Raw genomic sequence first — 23,287 nt, forward strand, 5'->3', positions numbered from 1 at the left:
AAATTTTTAGGTTGTAAACTATGTTTTACAGTGTGTTTTGGTGTTTATATGTTGGCTATGTTAGTTTTGAGCTCCAGGTATAGTATCTTCATATTAACATGAGAAAATAATATTTTTTATTTAGATATGATACTTCTATATCTACTATTCACTTACGTACTTATTTTTTGTATCTTTATTCATGGTTGTTCAAGGAATGCTGCCTTGCAATGCACAAACTTCATGCACTATTACAATTTATATACTCGTTATCTAATTTAAAGAGATACCTCTTCTTGAAGAAACCTGTTAATTAATGTATTTATTCTGATTTCATTACACAGTAAAAAACGTTTATTTTCAGGTTATGAAGGTACTGCTGTTCAGAGACACACACATTCTTTTTTTTTGTCCATATACCTCTAGTAACCGTTCATGTGTGACATGGGGGGAAAAGTTTTTCCTACTTTTGGTCTCCCTAAATTGTAAGATCAAAGAATTTTGCCCTTATCAGTGTAGACACAGGGTATGGCTATTTAATGTCAATTTGATGTTAACAGACAGATACCCAGGGTGGACTGACCTGTACAGGTGAAGAACTTGGACTCTCCCACACTCAGTTCTACCTTCTTCAGAGAGATGGACACCTGGAGGACACCTGGGAGAGAGAGAAAGTGAGAGATGAGAGAGGAGGCCATAAGAAATTCATCACACACAAACCACAGATGAGATTCACTCAATCCTCCCGGAGGATCATGGCCAGCGATGGGCTGTGGAGGGGTGGGGGTTGGTGTGGAGGGACTAGTTGGGAGCTGGAGGGATGAGAGCAGTGCTAAGTACAGTGAGCTCCCTCTCTCTATCACTTCAATCAGACCAAGTAGGGCAGAAGACACTGAACCTGATGATGGAAAAAAAAAGAAAAGAAAGGAAGCTTTGATCTTTTTTTTCAGCTCCTTTGCTTGGCTTACATTAGCATCAGCCTGACTTTGGTCTTCTCTTTTTCTACACATGTCTTTGTCCTGTGGATTTAAAGAGTTGTTGAAAACCAAAGGGAGTGGCTGGTATTACCCTGTTCCTTTGTGTAAAAAATAATAAAAATAAATAAATAAATTAATTAAAAAGTGCCATGTAGTAGTCTTCATTGAAGCAGACCTGAGTGGGCCACTCTCCTTCATTGGTGTGGGGGAGAGTATGAAAATCTGTATAATGCATGCATGAGCTGAACTCATGAAGGTGTGACCTGGTTTGAGAGGAAAGTCTGAAATTGAGAGGAAAACTCCCATAGATCGGGGTCAGATCTCTCCATCCTTTGGAAAATGCCTGTCTGATGCTCTTTTATTATTTACTTGCTCCAGTATGCAAAGAGCAAAGGCTGAAGTGGACAACTTTGCACATGCCCCAGCCTGTACACAGACATGAGTGCATAGCTAGAAAATGGCAGGCTTTTTTCCCCTCAAAAATGATTAATTACAGTACAATCAAGCAGTAGCCAGTCATCTGGACAGTGACAAGCATGAGAGCTGCCGCCCTTAGCCACATATCTATAATTACTCCCTTATAATACTCAAACTGTACCTATTATTAATAAATTACTCCCTCATTACCCACTCAGGCCCTCATTTACCAGATCCCATATAAAGGCTACCCATTTATGTAGGACATAGAGTCAACTGAATATGCATTTAGTGGGCGTTAATAATTGTGTAGATGACTACATACAAAAAAAAAAAAAAAAACATATATTACAAAGGTTGCTTGCTTCATATATTGCTTTGCTTCCATTTGGTGTGTCCTTTTTTTGCCCTTTGTGGTTTGAGCTTCTGGCTTTTTCCATGGTCCACCACAATCACCTGTTTCAACTGAGAGTGGTCATCTTGATTAATCTCAGATTTATTTATTTGCTTATTATCATTATTATTTTTAATCTGTCATTGTAAATCTACGCCCTTAGTTCCAGTACCATCCTAACAAAGACATTCTAAATGTGACCATCAGTATGAAAGTAACTTTAATTAATGTCTTCCTAATGTTCTTGTGTTGTCATCAAAACCTTGTATTTTGTTCTTTTGATGTTGATATTTTCATTCACATTTCTGTTAATATTAAACAAACTTCATAGTGGTATCCTGCCTTTTCACCTTATACAACATTACATTATTGCCCAAACTACCCGTTGTCTATTAACACTGCAAGCTCAGTTTTTTATATTAAGCGTTAGTGAATGTGGAAATACCAATGAAAAGATGGCAAAAATAAATTAACACAGCACTGGCCAAAAGTTAGGGAATGATTTTGTGCATTCTGTGAAGCTGCTTAGTGACAACATCAGTTGTAAAAAGCGCTATACAAATAAATTAGATTTGATTTTAGTGCAGACAAAAAAACAAGCCTCCAGTTTTATTACTTATTTATTTATTTATAATTTTTTTTCCAGCTACACATCCTTTCAGACCCACACTGTAGGGATGTATTCTCACAGTGGAAAGATGGACAGACACCTGTAGATTTGGTTCACATCAGAAGCAACCATGAAGCTCTGGTTTTTCCTTTTCTTTTTAAAGAAATTATGAAGTAATGTAGTTATAACATGTCTTGTAGACAGTTCCAATTTTTCTATTGAGACTGAATTAACTTGGGTCTAATTATATAAATATCCCTTGGAAATTTCATGGCTATTTTGGCTGAAATTGACTTTCCTTGTCATGTATTGTATATAAGATACATATGGTATATATTGATACTTCAGTCGTCTATTTTCAATGGGTGAAATTATGATAGAACATATATATGTTATAATATTGTGTGCTTTGTGTGGCACAGGAGACAATTTGGTATTTGTAACACTTTATTACAGAGAGCAGATAGCCATGCATAGGTTTTTAATGCACATACACACACACACACACTGACCTCAGTATATCTCTGTAAAATCTCCAAGTCTGAGCAGTGATTCTAGGTTATGGGTTATCTCCAACAACTTCCATATGAATCAGGAGTGGAACTAAATATAATTAAACCAATTAATTATTCGGCATTCACTCGGGACCCTGGCTTTCTGATAAAGCCCGCCTGTCTGTCAGCCAAATAATCTAATTAAACAGATAGGGATCAACAGTCACTGCAGCTAGAAATAGGTTTTACCACTGTGAAAAGTTTAAAAAAAGAAACAACAACAACTCATCAGATAAGGCTGATTATCGGGAGCTCCCACTCTTTACACAGATCAGTTACAAAAAGTACAAGAAGAGTTTGTCGCCACATTCAGCATTGATTCAGAATCACACGCTGACAAAAACGTCAAGCACATCACACAGAGACGACGTGTTGGGTTTGTGTTAAATTCACTCATCAACAAATGACATCAGTGACAGCATGAATGTGAATGTGTTAGTCTTTTTGATGTTGCTAAAGGAGGTCATTTATGCCATTTTGCCTGTTGTACTATTTCTTTTGTGTTTTAAAGTGTTTTAAATGTTTAGACAAACTGCTTTGACCTATTTTGTTCATTTTCAACTAAAAGGGAGTGTTTATATGTCCTCTGCATCTACTGGAAGCAATGATTACTGTTTTATTTTTCCTCAGTGTAACAAATAAAACACTGAAGTCTGTTTAAAAAAATAAACAAAAAAAAACCCACTTTTTTTTTGCTCCTCATTTATCTGCACACAAGGCTGGAACACACCCTGGTCATGCACCTGTCCATCACAGGGCATTTCACACCCACCTGTGGTAACTTTTTGTTTTTGGACAGACATGCTGCTTACCAACATGTATTTTTTGGGCTGTGGGAGACCACACAATGCCTTACAGGAAAATGGGCTTCCTACAGAGAGGAACCTAAGTGCAGACTACTCCCCAGGCATTAAGGTAACTTCCTGCCCTTCTAGGGGGTGGGGTGGATGTTTACACTCACTGTATGTACGGATAGTCAAAATGCTGAGTCTATATTTTATTGTAGCACTGTGCCAATAAATGTTCTTTTTTTACACTGTTAAAACAGGTTTGTGTAGTATTGTACTACATTAAATTTGCCATTTTAACATTACATCTGATTACAAAATCTCAGGTGTAATTACAGTAGAACAATTTTGAAAACAAGTGCAGTAACACTATTTCCTTTCTTAAAAGTTATAATTAAATTTTGGGATTATAACTTTTGATATATAATCAGAGCTTACAGTATTGTGTCCATAAACAGCACATATGTTGCACTAGAATTTTTTAGATTTTTTAATGTATTTACGTTAAATGATTAACGGTTGGCAGACATCTGCACTCTTCTAGGGAGGCTGTGGAATAAGTGTTGGAATATTTTGGTGAGAATGTGATGACATTCAGCCCCAGGATCCTTAGTGAGATCAGATACAAAGGTAAGAGCCACAGCTCAGTGCTCAGAGGATTCATGTCACGCGGGGGACGTGAGGAGTAAATTTACAGGAGGCGGACACACTCGCTACAACACAGATGATTTATTATATATAACACAATAAACGAACTTAACGAGAAACATGAAATAACATAGAATAAGAGCACGAAAGAACACTATAGGACTGGGGCAATGAAACAAGCAAGAGAGACGGGTAAGCGCGAGGCGAGAAACGAGAAAACAAACCAGAGAAACAAACACTACAAAACACAAACGAACTAGAGGGTCATGAAAGGAGTAAGAGAGCGAATGAGGAACGAGGAACCAGAAACGAGAAACAAGAAACAAACGACAACAAAAACAAAATGACCGATACCAGGGAGTGAGGGAAGAGGGCTTAAATAACAGCACAAACTAGACACACCTGACACGGATAACGAGGAAAAAGAAGGCGGGACAAAGGCGGAGAGTGAACATAAACAAAACCATGTGCGGAGATAGGAAAACAAACAAGAAAGTGCCAGAATGTGACAGACGCCCCCCCCCAAGACGCACAACTCCCGGAGCGCAAAAAACTAGACTCTCCAGGAGCTGGCGCAGGAGGGGGCCAGAAGAACAAGACAAAAAACGAAACTAGAAGACTTATGATAGGACAGGAAATGGAAATGGTGATAAGAAACTGGACTTAAACGGATACTGGACAGAACTGGAAAGAAGAGACGGGAAACGAGAGAAGACAGGAGACAAAGCAGGAGAAAACACACGTGACTGGACCTTTGGCTGAACACTGAACGGGGACTGAGACAAAACAGGAGCAGATACACGTGACGGGACTGGGAACTGGACAGAGGGTTTAACTGTAGACTGGACATGAGACTGGACAGAGGGTTTAACTGTAGACTGGACATGAGACTGGACAGAGGGTTTAACTGTAGACTGGACATGAGAGTGGACAGGACTAACAGGGGACTGGACTATTCTGGAAATAGAGGGACAGACACTGGACTGGAACATAGGCTGGACTTGAGGCAAGGGAACTGAGACAGGACTAGGCAGGGGAACAGGAACCATAACCTTAACAGGGACTGACACGAGTACAGTGACAGGGACTGGAACAGAAACAAAAACAGACACAGGCACAGGGACAAGAAGAGAAACAGGAATCAGGACAGGGACAGATACTGGAACAAAAACAGGTGGGTGCCCAGGGCTGGCAAATGTCCGTGGAAATGTCTGAGGGACCAGCCTGGGCACAGTTCTGGGGATCGGCCCCGAAGTCCTTGGAGCCATCCTACGGGTATGACCGGGAGCGGCCGTAGCCACAGTCTCGGGGGCAGAAACGGCCGTAGCCACAGTCTCAGGAGCAGAAACCGCCGTAGCCACAGTCTCAGGGGCAGAAACGGCCGTAGCCACAGTCTCAGGGGCAGAAACGGCCGTAGCCACAGTCTCAGGCTCAAAAGCGGCCGAAGCCAAAGTCACAGGAGTAGGAGTGGCTGAGGCGCACTCATGGAGACAGGAGGTCCTGCGGCGACGTCCACGGAGACAGGAGGAACTGCGACGACGTCCACGGAGGCAGGCAGAACTGCGACGACGTCCACGGAGGCAGGCGGAACTGCGACGACGTCCACGGAGGCAGAGGGATCTGCAACGACGTCCACGGAGGCAGAGGGATCTGCGACGGCATCCACGGAGGCAGAGGGATCTGCGACGACGTCCACGGAGGCAGAGGGATCTGCGACGTCGTCCACGGAGGCAGAGGGATCTGCGACGACGTTCACGGAGGCAGATGAATCTGCGACGTCGTCCACGGAGGCAGAAGGATCTGCGACGACGTCCACGGAGACATGAGCGACTGCGACGACATCCACGGAGGCAGAGGAATCTGCAACGTCGTCCACGGAGTCAGGAGGATGTGCGACGATGTCCATGGAGGCAGAGGAATCTGCGACGTCGTCCACGGAGGCTGGAGGATGTGCGACGACGTCCACGGAGGCAGAAGGATCTGCGACGTCGTCCATGGAGACAGGCGCGGCCGGAGGCGCCACGCTCAGGAAGACAGGCGCGGCCGTAGGCGCCGCGCTCAGGGAGACAGGCGCGGCCGTAGGCGCCGCGCTCAGGGAGACAGGCGCGGCCGTAGGCGCCGCGCTCAGGGAGACAGGCGCGGCCGTAGGCGCCGCGCTCAGGGAGACAGGCGCGGCCGTAGGCGCCGCGCTCAGGGAGACAGGCGCGGCGCCTCCGGCCGCGCCTGTCTCCATGGACGACGTCGCAGATCCTTCTGATCGTTCCTTCAGATCCGCGGTCTTTATGGTCTCACCCAGGGATAGAGCTGTGTTGGCTGCGTCCTTGTGTTGATCGGTCATTCTGTCACGCGGGGGACGTGAGGAGTAAATTTACAGGAGGCGGACACACTCGCTACAACACAGATGATTTATTATATATAACACAATAAACGAACTTAACGAGAAACATGAAATAACATAGAATGAGAGCACGAAAGAACACTATAGGACTGGGGCAATGAAACAAGCAAGAGAGACGGGTAAGCGCGAGGCAAGAAACGAGAAAACAAACTAGAGAAACAAACACTACAAAACACAAACGAACTAGAGGGTCATGAAAGGAGTAAGAGAGCGAACGAGGAACGAGGAACCAGAAACGAGAAACAAGAAACAAACGACAACAAAAACAAAATGACCGATACCAGGAAGTGAGGGAAGAGGGCTTAAATAACAGCACAAACTAGACACACCTGACACGGATAACGAGGAAAAAAAAGGCGGAGAGTGAACATAAACAAAACCATGTGCGGAGATAGGAAAACAAACAAGAAAGTGCCAGAATGTGACAATTCATGTCTCTCTGGCCAACAAGTGTAGAGCTAATCTAGAGCTTCCCCCTTATTCCCATGCTGTTCTATGATGATTTTACACATTGTGTATGCAAAATGACCTCTTTCTCCACAGTGACTTTGTATAAAATTAGAAGAATTCAAAATACAGAACAGATGTGGGTCTACAGCAGTGGTTTTGTGTGTGTCTGTAACCCTGATAGTGTTAATATACCTTAACAGCATAAATGTGATTTATGTGTCTGTGCCTATAAGAGAGTGAAGTATTTTCATTGGTAAAGCAGTGGGCAGTGTGTATGATGCAACAGATGAAGGTTGCGTTACCACTTGACTGATCTTACTCTTTCAGGCAGAGGAGTGAAGCAGTCAGACTGCCCGAGGGAAGAAACAGTTTGAGTGTCTGGAAGACTTGGCCTGGATGTGTCGTAGCCTTTTTACAGATGGGAGGAGTGTAAACACTAAGTATGAGTGGTGAGAGGCATCCTGCCTGATGCTCTAGGCCTTCCTAAATCAACATATAAGGTATAGATGTCCTTGGTGGCAGTAAAACTAGAGCAAGTGATGCACTGGGCATTCTTCACCACACAATGTAGTGCTTTCCTGTCTGATGTGGAAACATTCTGGTAGCAGGCAGTGATGCTGCAAGTCAGGATGCCCTCTGTAATGCTTCTGTAGAAGCAGTTTAGGAAGGGTGTGTGGATGCTAGTCCATGCCCGATCAGCAGATGGCACATAAAGTGTACATATATGGAAAGTCCAGAAACAAGTGAGAAACAATTTGCTTATTTTAATGTTGTGGTTGATTGGTTACAGTGTGGTCTGGAAAGAGAAAATGTAAGGATGACAGAAGTAAAGGGGATATCAAGGCTGCATTTTAGATGGTTCAAACTTAATGAATCCACTTAAGTGATCATGAAACCAAATAAGCCAATTAAAGCAAATGTAGTCTAAAAGTAATCCAGAGGAAATCAGAGTAGATTACTGTTTAAGTGGTCTAAAAGATGTTACTGATTACATTTTAATCACATAATATATAATCAGCCCTGAATTACTTTTCCTAAGTAACCAACATATCACAGCTTCTGAAGGTGACTTTGCACTGGAACAAGCACAGACTCTAATCAGGAGGTGTGTGGTTATCTCAAGCCTCCAAACCCACACCATATTAGAGATTATGGTTTAGTAATTAGGGACTGTGCTGTTTTCACCACATACAGTGCCTTGCAAAAGTATTCGTCCTCCTTGAACTTTTCAACCTTTTGCCACATTTCAGGATTCAAACATAAATATATAAAATTTTATTTTTTTGTGAAGAATCAACAACAAGTGGGACACAATCATGAAGTGGAATGGAATTTATTGGATGTGTCAAACTTTTTTAACGAATAAAAAACTGAAAAGTGGGCAGTGCAATATTATTCGGCCCCCTTGCGTTAATACTTTGTAGCACCACATTTTGCTGCAATTACAGCTGCAAGTCGCTTGGGGTATGTCTCTATCAGTTTTGCACATCGAGAGACTGAAATTCTTACACCATTCTTCCTTGCAAAACAGCTCAACTCAGTGCGGTTGGATGGAGAGCGCTTGTGAACAGCAGTCATCAGCTCTTTCCACAGATTCTCGATTGGATTCAGGTCTGGACTTTGGCTTGACCATTCCAACACCTGGATACGTTCATTTGTGAACCATTCCATTGTAGATTTGGCTTTATGTTTTGGATCATTGTCTTGTTGGAAGATAAATCTCTGTCCCAGTCTCAGGTCTCTTACAGACTCCAACAGGTTTTCTTCCAGAATGGTCCTGTATTTGGCCCCATCCATCTTCCCATCAATTTCGACCATCTTCCCTGTCCCTGCAGACAAAAAGCAGGCCCAAAACCATGATGCTGCCACCACCATGTTTGACAGTGGAGATGGTGTGTTCAGGGTGTTGAGCTGTGTTGCTTTTACGCTAAACATATAATTTTGCATATTGGCCAAACAGTTTGATTTTGGTTTCATCTGACCAGAGCACCTTCTTCCACATGTTTTTTCTGTGTCTCCCAGCTGGCTTGTGGCAAACTTTAAATGATACTTTTTATGGATATCTTTGAGAAATGGCTTTCTTCTTGCCACTCTTCCATAAAGGTCAGATTTTTGCAGTGTACGACTGATTGTTGTCCTATGGATAGACTCTCCCACCTCAGCTGTAGATCTCTGCAGTTCATCCAGAGTGATCATGGGCCTCTTGGCTTCATCTCTGATCAGTCTTCTCCTTGTTCAAGATGAAAGTTTAGAGGGACGGCTGGGTCTTGGTAGATTTGCAGTGGTCTGATACTGCTTCCATTTAAACATGATTGCTTGCACAGTGCTCCTTGGGATGTTTAAAGCTTGGGAAATCTTTTTGTATCCAAATCCGGCTTTAAACGTCTCCACAATAGTATCTCTGACCTGCCTGGTGTGTTCCTTGGTCTTCATGATGCTCTCTGTGCTTTGAACAGAAACCTGAGACTATCACAGAGCAGGTGCAGTTATACGGAGACTTGATTACACACAGGTGGATTCTATTTATCATCATCAGTCATTTGGGACAACATTGGATCATTCAGAGATCCTCACTGAACTTCTGGGTGAGTTTGTTGCACTGAAAGTAAAGGGGCCGAATAATATTGCACGCCACACTTTTCAGTTTTTTATTTGTTAAAAAAAGATTGACACATCCAATAAATTTCATTCCTCTTCACAATTGTGTCCCACTTGTTGTTGATTCTTCACAAAAAAAATTAAATTTTATATCTTTATGTTTGAAGCCTGAAATGTGGCAAAAGGTTGAAAAGTTCAAGGGGGCCGAATACTTTCACAAGGCACTGTATATAGAACAAAAAGAATGAAGCAAAGAATTCTAGCTGAGTTTTTGAACTTTTGCTGCATATTTGAAAGCAGGTATTTTACGCACTGCCAGTCAGTGACATGAAGGCTACATTTCAGGCATCTAAAGAATCGTATTCTTTCAGTCCTTGTCAAAATGAGCAATATATGATTTTTCAATCTGAGCTGGTTTCTGTGGAAGTCCTGTGTAGCATCTTGTTACAATCTATAAATATAAAGTCCAAGTAATAATACAAAGTAAATTTGAAGCATTGGTCCATTTATCATGACATGTTCACACAATGTAAAGGACAGGTGCGGTATGCAAATGCTCCATTAAACTAAAAATCGACAAAAATTGACATACATGTTTAATACAAGTCTTAATAGAATAGTTATAGCCCTACACTTATAAGGGTTAACTGCCAGATTTCACAGGTGCTATAAATGACCATTAATCTTAAACCTTCCTTAGTGAAATTTTGCATCACAGTCATTTTGGGATCAGCATTTTAGCACCTGCGTGAATTCTTTTGAACAGTCTGACTAGCCTTTTTGGAAATAAGTAGGGCTGTGCAGCAGTTTTTAATTTTTCATTATTTCAAGAGAATTTATCAGAGGCTTTCGACCCAGTCAGAGCTGCTGCATAGGTTTTTATTCTGGGATTTAATTAAGTCTCTCAGAAGCTCTTGGCATCAGTAATTACAAAAGGAGTCCTGCAGTGGTGTGTACTAAGCTTAGCTCTGTTCACTTTATTCATGTTTTATTGATATTTGCTCTAGGTTTAAGAAACTGCAAATGTCAGTTTTGTTGTTGCAGAGACAGATCTTTAACCATTTGGATTTATTGAGTTAGTTTTTAATATACAACAGTGCCCTTAGTAGTGTTAGATCTCAGCTTGAAAGAAAGAAGGCATGTGGGAATAAATAAGGGATTCAAAGGCTGAAAAATAAAGAAAATAAATAAGTAAGTGAATTGGCGACTCAAATGTGTCCGTAGGGGTGTGTGTTTGTGTGTGTCGCCCTGTGAAGGACTGGCACCTTATGGGTGTATTGCTGCCTTGCGCCCAATGATTCTGGGTAGGCTCCGGACCCACCACGACTCTGAACTGGATAAGCGGTTATAGATAATGAATGAATGAATGAATGGGTGTGATGGAAGAAAGCAATACAAGTTAAATCTAGTTCATCTGTCAGTGGATATTGTAGTTTAGTCTGTATCCTGTATTAAATCATAGCTTAACTTCCTAAATCATGTCATAATCCGGCAAAATCATGTAAACATCACAAACTGCCACTCACTACAGTGTGACCTAGAGACTCTGCCTTCCCACAAACAAAACAACCAGGCAAACAACAACAAAAACATCTTCATAAAATCAATGTAAGCTAGGGGCCATAGGCTTGGCTATTGGTTTTACAGTAATCCTGTGGTGTGTTTGGTATTCTAATCAAAGCATGCTGGGTGGAAAGTGTCTGTAAGCAGTAATTAAGTAGGCAGCAGTGCAATGCCCTCAGGCTCAGCTGCTCCAGTCTAATCATCTCGCTGAGCACTGAGGGAATCTAGCCCTCCCTAAAGCCACAGTGCTAACAACTAACACACACTTTCTCGCACACATATTTTCACACCACACACTGCAGGTACAAGTTGCCATTTCATTCTAATCTTGGCTTGCTCTTGTCATAGCCACTACCAATGTGAAACAAACAACAAACCCAGTTTCAAACTGCAGTTAGGAGAACCACAGATTCTGTTTGATTATAATGCAGAGTGTGGTACCATTTAATAAGGAGCAAAAGGTAACACAGGCATATAGTAGGTGTGTATTTTGGTCATCTTGTATTCCTACAGTATCATGAATCATTTGTGAATTTTCAGAGTTTTCAACATTAAGCAGATGTTTCTTGATACTGTCCTTTCTTCCATGAAGAGACTTTTCTATCAAAAATTATTTTGAATGACTGACTCTCACTTGTTATCAGACTCATCCATTTGGTGTCTAAAAGCACAGTCTGGGACCTTATAAAACTACTCTCATTGAGAGAGAGCCAGGCTAAAGTGTAGCCTCCACATAGTGGGGTTGGTTTGCACACAGTATTTTAGGTTATGGTAACTATAAAATGTACCATATTCAACTTATTTTTCATGGCAAGGGAGAAGCCCTCTTTGTTGAGTTTGTGTTAGAACTTCCAGTAAGACATGAGACCTCTTAAAACAACTTACAAACACATACACTTTTTCTGGAATTTAAATTCAGTAAATGTTAAAGCTGACTGCAGTAACATGTATGGAGGTGTAACTGACTCTGCTTCGAATGGAAAGGAAACACAGTTACAAACCACCAGTTGTCAGCACTTGTAGTGTTAACATCATCCTCGACTAGTGACATATTCATCTTCCACTTCCCCACCTTAAATTTAAGTTCATAAATTTAAGAGTCAGATGATATTCTCAGTTTTCACATTAAAACTGATCCTCAATTTCTTTGACTGAAACCCACAAAATGGATTTTACACCTTTTAATACTGCTGTTATTCCCCTTTTTCTTCATTTGAAAAACACGAGACAGATTTTCCACCTTTTTTAATCTATACCGGTGTCTGTACTTTACAAATTTCCATGAAATTCTAACACAAAGGTGGAAGAAACAAGCTGTTGAAAGGAGATATGCTGTAATAAGGAGAAGAAGCACTGGAAACAATACAGATTTACTGGAGTCGTGTTTGTGATCCAGAACTAATGACTCGCGGACTGCAATGCTATTTTCATTGCTGACTGGCATAAAATCTTCAGAGCCATTCTCCAAAATTTAGTTCAAAGCCTTCCCAGACAGAAGGATGTGTTACTGCCTTTGAGAGTTCCGATTTCAGAAGAAATTCTGAGCAAGTGGGTAGATGAAAGTCTTGCACTGGATGTGCTATATTAATGTATACACCCTAAACCGAATGTTATATGTGTAATACTGGGATTTTCTGCCAGCACCTGTAAGTGAGTAAATCGCATCTCTGGCTGAGTCGAGGCTCAGCTGGCTGTTAGTTGATGGAACCAGGATTCTTTCTCAGCTCCTTCTCTCCAGAGATAGTGCTGCGTTCTAACACACAGTGCTAAATTAAGTGCTACCGACAGCCTGGCCAGCCCCTGTCTCTCACTCCCCTCTTTCCCTTTCCCCCATTTCTCTATCTCCACACATTACCTTCACCTGAGACGTCACTCAGGGCCAAGTGCTACAGTGGGATCTTTCTTTAACCCCTCTAAAAGGAGCTGTCCTAACTGTTCTGCCCACTCAAGGACCCTTGCTGTCTCCTTTATTAGAACCACTTAGCTTGTACTGACAGTCGCTGGCCACTTTGAGGTGCACCAAACTTGCAGGTCCACAATATAGATACAGGAACATTAATCAGTCCTGCTTTGTTGTCTTGCCCTAGGTGTCACTCTGTTTTTTTCTTCTGTCTTTTACCCCATCCACAATTGGTCAGTATTAACTAAAGAATTCAGCTGACCTTATACTAATGTCTTTGGCACTTCTAGACACTTCCCACACTAATGTAGCTCTCTGGTTAGATTACATTAGATATAAGCAAAGGAAACCTACAAGGTTTGAAGTGTAGCTCATAACAACCATGCATTTGGACTTTGAAGAACAGAAAATGCAACCAACCTTTTAAAGGCCATGCTTGTGATTTGCTAGTTTTCAAGTCTGTTTGCGCGATGGAAAAATATCTGGTGTTTATACGCAGGCCTGGCTCAGTAAACGGGGAAAAAACTAAGTGACCTGCTCCAGATTGGCTGAGGCTTCCTCTCTTTGGAATGAAAACAAACATGAGGGAGAGTCTGTTTTGCTGTGGGAATAGTAGTTCTCCAGAATCACTGACACTGCCTTTAAGCTTGAGGAGGCATGAGTAAACATCTATATATTTGATCAACTGTAAAAAAAAAAAAATAAAATTAAAAAAAAAAAAAAAAAAAAAATAAAGAAGTAAATACATAAACAAAAAAGTTAGCTGTGCTATATTTTGCCTGGAAAAGAAAGGTTCTTGGATCTCTGAACTAGGTTCCAGATGGCAATTTGTCACAATAGCTGGCCACTTAGATCCTATACCTGGCCAATCAGGTGCATTAACAGTTGCAGCTATAGTGTCATACCAGCCAGTCACTGGTGACCCCATTTGATGACCTCAGGTCTAAAGGGTCCAATGTGTATCAAAGATTTCTCATTAGTGTGATTATTGCTTATTTATTGTAACACAGACATTCTGGTGATGACTTACTTGTATAATTTACTGTGCAGATATGATCTGAGAGAAAATAACACAAGATTCTTTAAGAACACTGTGATGTGGTATCCTGGATCAGACAATACAAGTGAAAGACTTTTTGGAGTAAACTTTTTTGGATATCATTCAGGCTATGTATTCTGAAGCCATGTTTAAAGCCATTAAGCGAGACAATGGAATTTGGTGATGGAAAGTCTCTCTGCTGAGTCTATTCTTGGGAAACTCTCATGAATAGAGACGGGAGAATTGACCACAAAGTTCCTCTCCTGGAGGAACTAGCTATGGGGCTGTGGGGTTAAGATTTCATTATGCTGAAATTGAATCGGCCTCTCTGTTGAGTCTGTGAGAATTTATTATCATGGAGGAATTGACTTGACACAAGCTGACCTGCCTGAATAAAGCAGATATGAAGGAGCTGAATCCTGCTCTTCTGGCAGACAATGATGTGGCTGCATGCTGCATGGGGCAGGGCTGGAGATGGGGCTGGGGAAAAGCGCTTATCTCCTCCCACTCAGCAGCTGGGAGACTGAATGCAGTTGGCCACCTCCTTACTGCAGCCACAGTGTCTGTGAATGCAGGAGAGAGGCCAGCACATAATGAGGGAACTGACCACCCGGGCAGTCGAGAGCAAATACTTATTCAGACCAAGTTAGAACTTCTCTGTTTTTGTGCTGCTGCAAGATCAATTTTCTTCCGTTCCATTCATGAGCTCCATGGACTGTAGTGAAAGACGGCGTCATTATAAAATGCCCGCGAACTGTATCCCTCGTCTCATAAACAGATTTCCAGAGAAAACCCTATTCTGTTTAAGTTTTTTTTGTCCTGCACTGGATTCAGATTCAAATGAGATTACATGTGAAATGTGTGCCATGCCAGAGACGGTAATTGTTTTCTGTCCCTGCTGTCAAATTCCTGCTGTTTTAATTAATTGTGAAGACGTCACAAGCTATTCCACGAGCCGAAAACAGCCTGTATCTGACAGTACAAACGAAAGGAAACAGGTAAATAAGAAATCCATTTTTGCCAATGAAGGTCTCATTCGTACAGGTTGCTTCTGGGCATTTTAATAAGAAACTACAATTAAGTTAAGCAACAGACTTACTTTAGCCAGTGATTAAATTTCCACCACTTTCTCACCAAAGTTTTTTCCATATTTAACAGTACTCTTGTTTCTCCACATTTGTTGTTTGTTTTTGCTGTTTTTAGTCTCATCTTTACGCTCATGGCTCCAGTGATGAACTATAGTCAGAACTATGTTTTCTATCAAGTTTTTTGGATATGGACAGGACACTAATGACTTGGTCTTGTTTCACAGTTTGTGTGCTGGAAGGTGCTCTAGATGCATTTGCACTGAAAAGTTAATTATTTAACATTGTCATTCACCAAAGAAAAACACATTGAGGATGCTTCCTTCTCTTATAAAATGACTATTCTGGAGATGAATATTTTTGTCGTCAACAGCTACTATATTTCCCCTTTAAATTACTTTTTGTAATGTGTTTATCAATAAATGTTTCTAACCATACCAAGCAACAAGGCCTTCCAATTGGAGTAGCTTTTATTGTCCAGAACTAATGATCCAATATCTCGACCTAGCTTTACTTATGTTTTGTAACCAAGTGCCATGAAGTCCTCATAGCAATTTTCCTGTGTCTTGTGTAAAGCGTCCTCAGAAGGCTAGTGGGTGTTAATCCTTCCAAGTGGAATCAAACTGCCCTAGTTCCTTTAATTTCAACAAATTTGTTTGCCCTAAAAAACAGGCAGCCATATAATATATGCTAAGTTAGGGTAGGAATCCAACTTGATGAAAAGGTACATTTTGCCAGGTTTGTGGAGTCGTGTAATGGAGGGTCCCCCTCTGAGCAGAGGCTGAGACTGCTTAGTTTGACTGGCTTGCACACTGTGTGAAAGGGAAAGCATTTCGCTGATGTTTATGTAAAGCCGACAGAGGCTTAAGCCTCTTCCACTGCTCTTTTGATCAGTATTCTTCCAAAGTGACTGTGTGAGCCATTGGAAAGGTCCTCTCCCTCCAAACATTGAGGGGATAGAGTGGCTTAAGCTGTCAGCTCTCGAGACGTACAGTGGATGTCTGGTGCCGGGGCCGATAGTGTCAATCAACCTGCATCACAAGCACTACACTATTTGTCAATCTGCAGCATCCAAAACCCAGTGGTGAGAAATTCTTTCAGGCTGTCTCAATGACACGCACAAGTACATCCATCTCCACTCTACTGCCCTTTCTTTTCTGTGGTTGCTCCTCAGAGGAGTCTTTCTTCGCACACTTCAATTCTAATGCCTGTCGATACATCACCCTTTCTTAAGCTGTGCCTACAATACGCTCGCTTTTTCCTGGCCTCAGTTGGGAAACACTGGAATGCCAGCCAAAAAAAAAAAAAAATATATATATATATATATATATCCCTGGCCATTAACAACTGGGTTAAATAATAAATGAATGGGTTTGTTTTGTCATGTAACGATAATTGAACGATTTGTTCGACATCACAAAAGGGAGGGTGTGGAAGAGTGTCTGGCGTGTTTGGCAGTCCCCACTGATCCAGTGCCTTGACACTGTCACTAAATATTAATGAGCCACTCCATCAGCCATGGGAGGTCCCCTGTCACCACACTGGCATAATCAGCGCATTCAGAATAGCCATCCTCCTCTGAGCGGATAACGATGCTGATTGAACGTGTCCCCTTTTTCTGTCTGATTTATGACAAAGTTGCTGGATCTTACGCTGGCATGCCTTGATTTATGGAGTGCTCACTTGTGGGAGATGGAAGGGGGCCCCCTCACCCTCACCGGGAATGGGCTCACCGCCAATCACCCTGGACACTGATTGGATTGGGGGCATCAGCAGGGCCTGTGGTGTAAGCTCAGGTAGTGTGGCTGTGTTTGTTTGTTCCTGTACTGATTGCTCTGGTCTGGTGTTAGCACTCGCAGGAGGTCAATCAGCACAGCACAGGCTACTATAGTCAGTCAATCAGTGTGTTAGGTAATCAACATTACAGGCTGCAATCCTCATCCTCCAGGGAAACTCGCCTCAAGTGGTTTGTGCCCTGTTTGGCAGCACTGTTGAATGTACTTTTAGAAGCAGTGGCACAAACAGAACATGTTTGAAAACAAACAGTGCTAATTGATGGCACTGGGGTGTAAGGAAATATCAGTATTAGATACGCACTGTTTACAAGCAGGAGCCAAACACACCCTGTGCACCCTGTAGGCTCTGAGCCGCTTTATGATGAAGCGGTTACAGAATAAATAAATGAATAAATGAGTGAATGAATGTATGGTTTGGGGCTTACCAATATTCTGCTCTTCTTTAGTATTAGTTAAAAAAAAACAGAATAATGAAGTCCAATAAGATCAAAGCTACATCATTAAAAAAACAATGTCAATGTAGATGATTCTGGAGTAGTATGGTTCTCCTAAGAAAATTCACCCCAACTTTAGTGTTCATTCATCTTTTAATGTGGAACGATATGTTTGAGTAAAAAGCACACTGTAGCATTTTTGTGGTTGATGTTTAACTTGTCTGTACAATTTCATTCATTGATTGAGTTACCAGAGAAACTATTTTGTAACTCGAGCTGCTTAGTTTTATACCACTTTCGGTAATGCATTGTTTTTGTGCAGTTAGCAGTGATGTAACAGGACAAATAAACAATATTAACCACCTGCAGAGCAGTAATAGAGCTATATCTTGATCTACTTGATGCTTTTCAACGTTCTGAGTTCTCTCTACCATCTAAATGCTCCCAGAGGCCTTTCTGGGTCATGAGTGAGTGAGAAAATGCCTGAGCCAGTTTGGCCAGAGACCCATAGTTTGTTTCCCATTTACTAAGCCAGGGCTGTGTATAAACACATATATAATATTGTGTGTGTATGTGTGTGTGTATAATGAATAAAAGCCTTAAAAATTCCTTTTAGGACTGAGGCAAGATATTTCCCTTTTTTAAAGACAGACCAGAAGACCAGTATTCAAAATGTTGGAAAATAGTCTTGTGATACAGGGGTCTGTCCTGCATCTAATATCGCTTCCTGCTTTATATGACTTTTATAAATGAAAAAAGGGGGTGGGTGTGGTGCATCTGTATCTGAGTATCTGATTACTCCCCATCAGGATATGCTTACTGGAAAAGCATCTAGCCAAAGAGATAAGAGCACACTCAGTGGTTTACATTTCATGTTCTTGTTGATGACATAGTCCAGCTCTGCTCTGAGAGGCTGCAGAATACTGCAGCAAGTTCAGAGACCTTTATTCTACCACAAGCCCAATGATCTTGAGTGTTTATATTTGTTAGTGTCTAATGTCGATGCTATAAAAATCCCCTCTGTCCAGTTATCAGTAAAGTAGAGAATGCTCAGAGCAGTAGTACTTTGCATCTCCTCGGAATGAGGCTTCATTATGTCTTTATTATATTTCTCTTATAGGAGGCTTGTGACACTATCCTTGAGAAAAAGTACAGTATATCAACATGAGACTGAGTGATATAAAATAGAATACAATATGCTATCTTTGGGGCATAATTACCCTCTGCGTTTTTGGCGTGCTTCGGGAGCGACCTCTGCCAAATGAAAAACACAAACTCATCATCGGTGCTTTATTGACTCGGAGCTGCAGGGCCTCAGCCCCTCTCCAAGCAGGGAGCCTGGGCTTTGATCTCAATATCTGCACCGCAAAATACACACTATGAAAAAGCCCATTAAAGTCCGGGGCAAAGAGCGACAGCTCGAGAGGCCGCAGAGACACGGTTGGACAGGCTGGGCCTTATCCTGCTCTCTGCTTTATTGTATTAAAAATGATTGGCTCTGTGGTGATGCTGGGGAAACACTGATGTAAAGTTGGAGGTGCTTTGTCTTTGTTTTTTATTGGCACTAACAGTGAGATCAGCTCGAGCAGGTTCTGTACTCCATCTTCAGCTCATAATCCTGCAGATGTAATGTGACCCTTCCCTCACAGCTACAGTGGAAAACGTGTCCATGCTCTTTTTCTTTCTTTTACTGGCTTCATCAAAAGCTTTACAATGAGTGCTGGCTACACAGGCGAGAGTTAACTAGGCAGAAAATGGGGAGAAACAAACAAACAAAAGAGAAATGTGCCACCAATCACCAGCCAAAAATATAAATAAATAAATAAAAAATAAGGGACCTGAATGGAAGAGTTTTGGTGGGTGGAGGAGAGCTGGGATTTGGATGCCCCAGAAAATCAGAGTGAGGAATGAAGGAGATTTGCCTTTTGCCCAGGGACTGCTTTCAACAGCTGCTTCCTTTGAGAAGATCCTATAATGAACACTAAAGTAAAAATATATATCTAAAATGCAAGGCACACTCAGATTTGATTTATACACATCCAAACACACAGAGAGCTGCCAAAAACACATGACCACTTCATTTACTGTCTGTTTAAAAAAAAAAAAAAAAAAGCAAAAGGCATCAGATTTGTGTGGAGTGTGAACTGTTACTGTTTGGAATGTTGAGTCAGTCCAATGGTTCAAAAAATTATAAAAGTTAGATAATATTCTACACTGTTATTGCATTTTTCTGCCTCACAGGTTTGATTGAATTCCCAGTAGTTATTAGATATGAGTACTTTATTGTCCATTTTATGTACTGTTTATCTCCTGTTTTCTTCTTTAATCTCTCTGGCCTGGTTTACGACTGGTTTATGTTCCCTTCGATAACATATGGCCTTTACATCATTAATTGAATGTCCTGACTTTAATAAGTTTGTTTCTCATATTAAAACACCTTAATTTCCTGAATATATCAAGGCATTGCTTTGTTTACTTATAGATCAAACTTGCGTTACAGACAGGCATAAATAATTTATCAACCCATGATTTGAGTTTTGAAAATGGCTTAAAGTAGGACTATTAAGATACAAATAAATCTTTCTACCATTGCTCATTCTCATAAAGTCTCATGACTGGACTAAAAGACAAGTCTGAAATCTATACTTCACCAAAGGGCACTATAAAGATTGTCTAGAGAGGTGTAGTCTGTTAAGTGAGAAACAGAAGCCCAGCTAATGGCAGTAATATACTTCCACATCAAATCGAAATCAAGAGTGTATTTCCTGAGACAGGGTTCTTACTCAGCTGGCTTCATTCTCATCTCAACCTGGAGCTTGTGAGCAATTTTTCTTAAGCCCCTTCCACAAAAAAAAAAAAAAAAAGTCTACAAAAAACACTAGAGAAAAATCCAGTTCAGCGATGTCCCAGGGTGGTCCTTTTACACGTGTAGAGCAAAGCAGGAGATATTTTGTGTCAGTCACATTCTCTCACTGGGAAATGCTCTGCATGCTTTAGACATGGTGCAGTGCCTGTGCAGCACATGCAGGAGATACTCTGGAACATTAGCAGCGCTGTCTACACACACACTCATTCAGATTTTACGCTGACTGTAGCCTCTTAGCACCCAAGTATAGACTGAGTAAAGTACTGGAAAATGTTGCAGATATTTGCATTTATACATGAAGCTCCTCTGGGTAAACTCTGAAACATTTTATGGGTTACCATTCATGTGTTACAGGTGCTTGAGATATGCAAAGCTGAGGGCTGGTGGATGTATCTTATTCCAAATTAAAAAGGCTATGGGTTATGATACTGTGGCCTCTCATATGATATTCTGTGGATATTAAATAACCTTTTAAAAATTATATTAAATTATATTATATTATATTAAATATTATTTAATATAACTTGTCATAAACATACACACACACACACACACACATCTTATATTAAAAAAAGATGCAAACATTTTCCAGACTGCTGTGCTTTTGTACACTTCAGTAAAATATGAATTTAAAATATCATGCAGATAATTTATAAATCACTATATTAATTTATGAATGCCATTTTAATGTCTGTCTGTAAATTATGTTTTCAAAAAAAGTAAGTTTATTTCCTGTTTCCAAATATTTGACATGCACCCTATGCCTCTTCCCGGCCCATTTTTTGACTTATACAAAAGTACTTCATCTACCTTTTATTTGGTTCCCATTAATTCTCCTCGATATTCTCTCATTACAACACCCAACATGCATTACAAAAATGTCATACAACTATTCCCTCATGTTGAAATCCTGTCCACTAGTAAAACCACTGATGTAAAGGTTAATAAATACAGACATGATATTCTGCAATAGCCAGCTGGTAATTAAAAAAAAATCTAACAGCTTGTCCTTATGTACCCAAAGTTCATCTAGTTTTAGAAAAGTTCTTCCTTCCTTCAAGATGCATCACCAGAAGAGTAGTTTCTTGGTGTTTAATTTAGAAAAAAAGCTCAATCTAAAAATGAATTGCATCTCTATAGGATATCAACAAGTTTACTACACTGATGTATTCTTTTGGTCATCTGTAATATGACATATGCTGATATGCCAATAAATGACATATGCCAAGATCAACTACCTTTTTGTGTAAGATATTAATTCCTTTTATTTTCTATAACCTTAGTGAAACTTGGATATTTGTCATGTCCCAAACATCCAGAGATTCATAGAATTCTGCTTAAATTAAGCTTGAAACTATAATATGAAATATGACATTTTAAAAGCCCAGTGTTTATGAACTGTTTACATAAAGTAGTTTCTTTGGGAAATCCAAATTAATTGCTTTTTGAAAATAATTGTTCTGTAATGACATTGGAGTGAAAATGTATTCCAAACCTGTTAAAGCCATAGACTGAACAAACAGAACCAACATAACTTCATTTCTAATTACACATTTAAGCCTTTGATGGGGAGTGCAGCAGTGATATAAAAGAGTATTTGGTACATTAGTATTATTATTATTATGTTGGAAGGTCGGGCATTTAACCATGCATAAGCTGTGTATTTGGTAGTCATGTTTAAATGATTATTTATGTCTCAACTTGTTGTCCTATGATGTTGCATTAGCAGTAGCTTGAAAAGAAGCCATGGATGGCTTCAGATGTTTGGGGACATGTGTTAATTTCATTCTTCTAGCTTGTAAGATTGCCAGACATTAAATGGATTGCTGAGCAGAAACCTGGTATCACCATGCTCAGTGTCAAGTGTCCTATGTGGCCCCCTATTATTAGAATGCATTGCAGTATAACTCCTTTCCCTGGTGCTCCAACCATAATAGTAGTAGCTGTTACTGCAGTATAAAGGGAATAACTCCACATTACTAGCCTTGGTTTTAGAAGAAAGGTTACATGAACAGAGGCCCATAAACTATAACATAAGTTGTATGTGTGTGTGTGTGTGTGTGTGTGTGTGTGTGTGTTTAAGACATAGAAGTAATGGGATAAAAGGAGTGTGCTACATCACACAGCCATGCTTAAGTCTACATGACAGATTTACTTGTAAACAAAATGTACTGTATGATCCATTTACATAATACACTACAACATACAATAAATGGCCTACCATTAGCAGGATGCCCTTATCTTGTGTCAGAATATTGCCTTTTCCAGCAAGACCACAACACATGGAGGTCAACACAAACCTAATGGAGCACGGCGTAGGTCTATAAAGAAGATAAATGTTTCCATGCTGCAGTGCAAACACAACCATTACTATCAGCACACTTGGGATGCTCTCAGACGGAGTCATTTTTAAAAACATAGCAGCTTTGCTTACTGACACAGCTACTTTAGTGTTACTCATCATGGACTGGTGCTATTTAGTTGATGGCATTTTGCATATGCATAATCTTACCGGGGGGTGTGGAGGGGAGGTGTGGGCAATACTGATATTTCTGCCATAGCAACTTTCCCCTGTCTCTTTTTATATAAATAATTTTGGCTATAAAATAAAAATACTGGGGTTAGTGATATAATAAAAGATACAATTAACACATGTTTCACATGAATATAATATTGAAGATATTGATTTTTCTAAGCATGTTTTTACTATGCCTCTGCACTTGGTTGTATTCTTTGCTTAGTTCTCTAACCATGTTACAACAGGCATCAAAACTACATTTTTATATATGAA

The 23,287-nt window shown here is 40.5% G+C and overlaps 1 protein-coding gene across 4 annotated transcripts in view; it reads right to left on the minus strand.

The window, feature by feature from the left end:
• Nucleotides 1-23,287, minus strand: part of ncam2 (neural cell adhesion molecule 2) — a 268,551-nt gene that overhangs the window by 80,076 nt on the left and 165,188 nt on the right. For all 4 annotated transcript variants that reach the window (XM_066686778.1, XM_066686777.1, XM_066686779.1 and 1 more), the window contains exon 2: nucleotides 563-637. In XM_066686778.1, coding sequence (XP_066542875.1) covers nucleotides 563-637 — 75 coding nt within the window. The remainder of the gene's footprint in view (nucleotides 1-562; nucleotides 638-23,287) is intronic.

Source organism: Hoplias malabaricus, chromosome 12, assembly GCF_029633855.1.
Source record: "Hoplias malabaricus isolate fHopMal1 chromosome 12, fHopMal1.hap1, whole genome shotgun sequence".
In the NCBI taxonomy this organism is placed as follows: Eukaryota; Metazoa; Chordata; class Actinopteri; order Characiformes; family Erythrinidae; genus Hoplias; species Hoplias malabaricus.